At 35.3% G+C, this 5,939-nt stretch overlaps 1 protein-coding gene across 1 annotated transcript; it reads right to left on the bottom strand.

The window, feature by feature from the left end:
• Nucleotides 1–1,033: 1,033 nt before the first annotated feature.
• Nucleotides 1,034–3,405, bottom strand: LOC113716823 (uncharacterized). The gene is made up of 3 exons (XM_027241306.2): nt 2,884–3,405; nt 1,877–2,352; nt 1,034–1,773 (listed from the first exon to the last, which is right to left on the bottom strand). Exons 2-3 carry the CDS (start codon nt 2,183–2,185, stop codon nt 1,162–1,164), a joined length of 921 nt encoding a protein of 306 aa, XP_027097107.1. The 5' UTR covers nt 2,186–2,352; nt 2,884–3,405; the 3' UTR covers nt 1,034–1,161.
• Between the last annotated feature and the right edge of the window lie 2,534 nt (nt 3,406–5,939).

Genomic DNA, 5,939 nt, shown 5'->3' with positions numbered 1-5,939 from the left:
CTTTGAGATTAGTGTTTGAAAGTTTCAAGAACTTGAGATGAGAAAAAGCCTCATCCACCACTTCCCAACGTGGTGCATTGAAGAAATTGTCCCTTATTTTAAGAACCTCTAAGTTTGGTAGCATCCCAATGATTGACATTTCTTTCCAGTCTACATGACTACCTACCAGAGTCACTTCCTCAAGTTTGGAGGAAACTTACTTGGTTGAGGTAAAAAGAATTTTGCCATATTTAAAGTCTGATAATCAAATGTTAACGTTTCTAGCATCTTAATCTGGAAAGATCGGGGAACTGAGCATGTTTCGTAGCATCTGATAATGTTAAATGGCATCCTAAGTTTACAAGATTAGGCATTATTGCCAATACCTCCTGTGTAGAACTTGAAGGACGTACCTGAGATATAGTTTGTAAATTGTATAGCACAAAGGGAATTGAAGAAACAAAGGGAGTTGAAGAACTCAAACATGCCCTTTCAAATTCCAGTTCCTTGAATAATGCAAATGCCTCAATTTTACCATTTGCCGAATATCTTCTGGTAAAGTGACATTTTGTCCCTTTCTGTAACAAGAATGACGGTTTCAAGGTTCCAAAGTTTAGACAAGGGTGGTAGCTTTCGAAGGTTATAAATCCTAAGAGCCAATTAGTTCAAATGAACAAGCTCCAGTATATTAACCGGAAACTGGTCCAGGATGATGTATCCTAAATCCAACACTCTAAGAAGTTTATTGACAAGCGAGTTTTCTGCTGAAGGGAGATATCTATATGTGTGAATTTGACATCATTTGGAGGTATTTAGTGGAAATCATAAGAATGAAAGCACTTAATATTTTGTGGCGTCAGTTTACATATGGTAGTTTTGCTTCCCAAGAACTTTTAGTTGAATTTATAAGATCTTGAGTGTTTTTTTTCCTTTTATTAAGATCCTGAGTTAGTCAATTTATTGCTAATTGGTTTTCGAGATGAATATCAAAATTCATTATGGTGGAATTCAAGTTGGATTTCGGCTTTTATTCATGAACATGTTTATTGTAACATTCTTCACTCGGTTTTTTCCCTATAGGAAATTCACCTGAATCAATAGATGACAAGCAAAAGTTCTTTACAAACTTGCTCAAACTTTTTCAGTCTGCACGAAATTGACATGAATAAGCAAGGGCAGTGCTTAAGATTCTTGCCCTCTATAACAAAGGCAGTAACGAATTAGGTGATACGCATAGTCGAATATCACATACGACGTTTCCATGCGCACAAGGGCCATCAGACCATAGATAAAGAAGAACACCACAAGGGGTCTGAAGTCAGTAATCACAACCTTCTGCACTATTAATGCTTGACAACATGCTACGATTGCGAGGACCGTGGAGTAGAAGATGGAAATTATGTTCATCACATAGTAGCAGGGCAGGGAAACATAAAAATCCTCGGTTTCAAATCGCAAAAAGATAATCACAAGCAGGGTCCCTATGGTGAACAGAGAGGAGAACAGCCCTCCTGCTAAGTAGAACATCAACAAGCTGAATTCCCAGCGCCGGTTCTTGAGAAAAATGGCCTCTCCAGTCGTTTGATCGAAACCTCTGGGTACAGTAAAAATTGCAGCAAAGTTTACGGTACCAATGAGGACAGACACAATCAACACAGTGTTGGCCAATGCTCTCACAGATTCCTCAGCCTTTTCACGTAGACTTGCATGGTTCGTCTCAAATACTTGCTTTGCTGTCTTCCCATCAGAATTTTGCAGTTGCCAGAGATATGGATAAGAGTCATATTGAACCCGCTGTGGAGCCAAAGATCAATCATAAGTTGCAAATGGTCCGGAAAATAAAATTAAATAATATACAACAGGCAATGCAATATTGTTATTAATTTTAATTTGGTACCTTAAACCAGAGGACTTCCCACATCATTTCCAAAACACCAGGGGGAGTGCTGGGAGGGGATTCCTGGTGTGCTGCGAGATGTATAATGGTATTTCCTTCGTGATCAATAGCACTTAGCATCCTGTCCATGTTAGTACCACTAGTCATCAAGTAGTCGTACAAGAACCATTTTTCCTCCTCCACTGCAATTTGCAGTATATTCCTTCCATTTCCATCGAAGGTATATGCTGCTTCAGGGTAGACACTGAGGATTTCCTGAACTACCTCAATGATGCCCAGTCTCGTTGCTTGTATTAGTGGATCTGGCATCCTATTTTTCTTTTCTGATGATATCCCGAACTGGCTGCCTTCAAGAACTTTGAACTCTGTGTGCACATAATGGCTCTAATCTTCTCTTCTGATTAACTTTTCCGCAAGCATTACTGCAACCGCATGGCTTTGCCTAGCCTCATCAATTTCTTTAAGCCAAGGAAAACCTAGAGGGCAAATACATCAAATTGGATAAACCATTAATGAGTAACTCCAATGCAAGCGGTTTTGTCAGGGAGATGCATTACATTTCCTAAGCTTTTTGCTCTTCTTAGAATCTGTTATTTTGGCACAAATCTCCTCGGTTGTTAAAAAGAAACAGTTCGAAGAGGTTAAATTGGCCAAAATGAATTTCTAGACTTGCAAATCTCCTCGGTTCTCAAAAAGAAACAGTTTGAGGAGGTTAAATTGGCCAAAATGAATTTCTAGACTTGCAATTGCTTGTTTATACCTTTTTGTAGGACATGCCGATGAATAAAAGATGTGTGAAGTTAAAGGAAATTGAAGAGAGCATGCAGGCCAAGCTTAATGCCACTTGAAAACTAAATTCTTACATTGTTTAGGCATGAAAAAGAAACTAATTTACTCAAAGGAAACAAGATGTTGTTGCAAAGAATTTGGGAAAACAAAATTTTATCAACATACTCTATCATCACTAGCATGAGTGCATATGAAGTAGATACAAGAAGATGCTTTACCCAAGATATAATTGACAGAAGAGGATCTGTTCAATTTATGAATGAATGCTGAATTGCTTGGTTCTTCTGCTCTATTGACAGGTTGCGATTCCTTGTACAAGACTGGAATGACCGCCAGCAACACAATGAACTGATAGTATCACTCAATTTTGAGGGCATTTAAAGCCTGCTTCCTCGAAAAAACTGGCTGGCAGCTAAAATGGTATTTCAAATTGCTTCTCCATGGATCCCAAAACCATTAAACACTAAATTAGATGATTTTCTTTTGTCCCCAATGTCGGGGAGGGGAGTAATCATATGCTTGATAAAATCTTCATTGACTTCAAAACCATATCACATTCAGCCTAATGATTATTGTCAGTTTGACTAATCAACTTTGCGGGAGGAAATAACAAGCAAGGAATTGCTGCAGTGGCAAAAGTGGAAAGTTAGAAAAGCACTACAATTTACGATTACCAGGACCTTGGAAAGTCCAACGAAGTCTTTTGAAAATGTTTAACCAGACGAACTTATCAATAAATTCCATAAAAAATTATACTAAAATGGTTTCGATGCAATTTAATTAATTACCAGCTAAACATAAAACATAAAATCTGGAAAGAAGCTAGAACATTGGAAAGAAGCTAGAACATTGGCCATCAACTGAACACCAAAATGTGATAAAGGTATCTTCGAGTCTCAGACCCCACCAACTGCCAAACTTCTGGTACACTAACGCCTACTTTATTGTATCGACCTTGAAGCACAAGCAAGGAATAATATTGGGCCCAAACAAAAGCCAAGAATAAAGCTGTACGTAAAAGAAACATGGTATATAAAACGTTGACCACTCTATTTACATTATTTTTGTTGCATTTTTACCCATTGACTAACGGTCAACACTACCGATTGAGCAAAAAAGATATTGAAGACTTCAAAATAATAATTAATGGAAACAATGTTGGAGAATATCCATTTTTTTTTTGTCTGGGGAAGATGTCCGTATTCCTTAAAATGGAATCCGACCACTTAAGAAAATCACATGCTCCTGAAATATATTCTAGAATCTAAAATCAAATCATTGCATGCATAAAATAAGTCATAAAATAATTAGCAAAAAAAGAATACCATCCAAGTTGTGTCGTACCTCCATTTATTGATTTTCACAATTTGAGAAAGAATATGTTTAACAATAGCAAAGTTTTGAATTTACTTGATATGGTTAGATTTTTTCTTGGGAACTCAATTCTTGATTTTGTTAAAAAAAAAAAAAGGATGGGTGTCATTAGAAATGGGTGACATGAAAAACTTGGGCAGGAAAAAGAAGAATAGAGGAAAATGGAGAAAAGGTAAAATTGAAACTTTAAATAGTTTTTAATGGTAAAAGCTAATGTGACTTAATAATAGGAGGCAAAGTGCAACAAAAATAATTCTGGGGAGGAAAAAATCCAAAAGGCACCAAACGTTGGGGAGCTTAGTGCCTTTAAGATGAATTTCCATTCTACGAGAAAAGAGTCAACTTACAGGAGGTGTAACTTAAATGGCGTAATAGTTCATGCTTTTTATTCAATATATTATGATCCTATATTTAAAAAACATTTTTTGTGGTCCACCAGCATTTTCAAAATTGTAACAGTTAGGTTCAAAATTTCAAGCACATCCACTTTTTGCTTGAAAAAGTTCACATATGTATCATGTTTTATAAAATTGTGGAGTAAAAGTAAAAATAAGTATGTTTTCATTTTTTTCAACAAAAAAAAAAAGAGGCGGGTGCATGCAGATCTTATTGAGAAATTAGAACAACAACTAAAGTCTAAAGGAAGTATATTTGATAGTGGGATAATATTTCTAGCATGCGAGGGACAAAGAAAGCAAATCTGAGGAGTGAGGACTATTTTTGCAGTATGTTCTTTATGAATTTATTACTGATTTCTAAAGTGAGAAGCCGGTCCAAAAAATCAATTGCCCTTTGCTAAGGTAGCCCATTAATAAGGTTGCAATGGTTAAGTATGAACAGGTGTGATTGTTTTGTTAATCCAACTACAACTGATGGAATTAAACTAAATTATTCTATTTGTTTATTTTCTAATGCCTTTAGTTTCTTGTTTTGGTGTCTGTACATTTAGTTTCGTATCAATTTAGGAAATTTCAAGTCAATTTTCAAATAAGTTTCAGTTTATAATTGTACTTTTTTAGGAAGCTTTGCAATCTATAAATACTGTTAGTATGGTAGATTATTATTTGAAGAATTGAGTAGAGTCAAATCGAGTTTTGAAGAATGAGTTGAGGAAAAACCTTTAAGTTGAGATTGTGAACTGTCGAAAGCAAAAGATAACAACTTGATATTGTTATTTTCGAGTTTTCAATTAATAAAATTGTTGAGTATTTGTTTTTATGTTTATTTTTCTCTTCTTTCTACATATTTTTATGTATTAAAAGTACTCCCACTGTGCACAATTTTTTTTTTTGTGTGTGCAAACAAGTGGTATCAAAACTCTAAACTTTGATCCTAAGATTTGTTTGTGAAGTTGGGGCACAAAATAAGAAGATTTATTGTTGACAATTGAAACACAAAATTGGTTCTAGTTGTGGCAAATATTTGAAAGAAATTCTACTACAGGTATTTATTTGGTGCTTGGAGTGGATAAGAATGATCAGACAAAATTAAGTTCATTAATGAATTTGAACTGGCCACAGTTTATGGAGTCAAAAAGTTCGCCAGGGACAGATGATTGATGAATATTCTTGTCAAACGGGTAAGTTGATTTTTGATCCTATTTATCCATAGTATAGAGGTTTGGTTAATGGTGAAAATTTTGGAATGATGAATTGATGAATATTCTTGTCAAACGGGTAAGTTGATTTTTGATCCTATTTATCCATAGTATAGAGATTTGGTTAATGGTGAAATTTTGGAATGATGACTACTTATATTAAATATTGATCTAGTCATCTGCGTTGGAGACAACCAATGAAAACATATCTTTGGCAATGCAATTTAGGATAGATTGTTTATGCATATTGTGCAACAAGAGATGTGCTATTCAAGCTGCTTCTGAGGAACTTGGTTATCAGGG

The sequence above is a fragment of the Coffea arabica genome, chromosome 11c, assembly GCF_036785885.1.
Source record: "Coffea arabica cultivar ET-39 chromosome 11c, Coffea Arabica ET-39 HiFi, whole genome shotgun sequence".
Classification (NCBI taxonomy): Eukaryota; Viridiplantae; Streptophyta; class Magnoliopsida; order Gentianales; family Rubiaceae; genus Coffea; species Coffea arabica.
The sequence above is the reverse complement of the archived record's forward strand: the minus strand, read 5'-3'. Positions and strand labels throughout refer to the sequence as shown.

What these genes read in the sequence shown, in the direction of transcription:
- LOC113716823 (XM_027241306.2), bottom strand. Translation starts at nt 2,185, where the DNA reads ATGCCAGATCCACTAATACAAGCAACGAGACTGGGCATCATTGAGGTA. An exon ending in GGGAAGTCCTCTGGTTTAAG is followed by an intron (nt 1,774 to 1,876) that starts GTACCAAATTAA and finishes TTGGCTCCACAG; the next exon opens with CGGGTTCAATATGACTCTTA.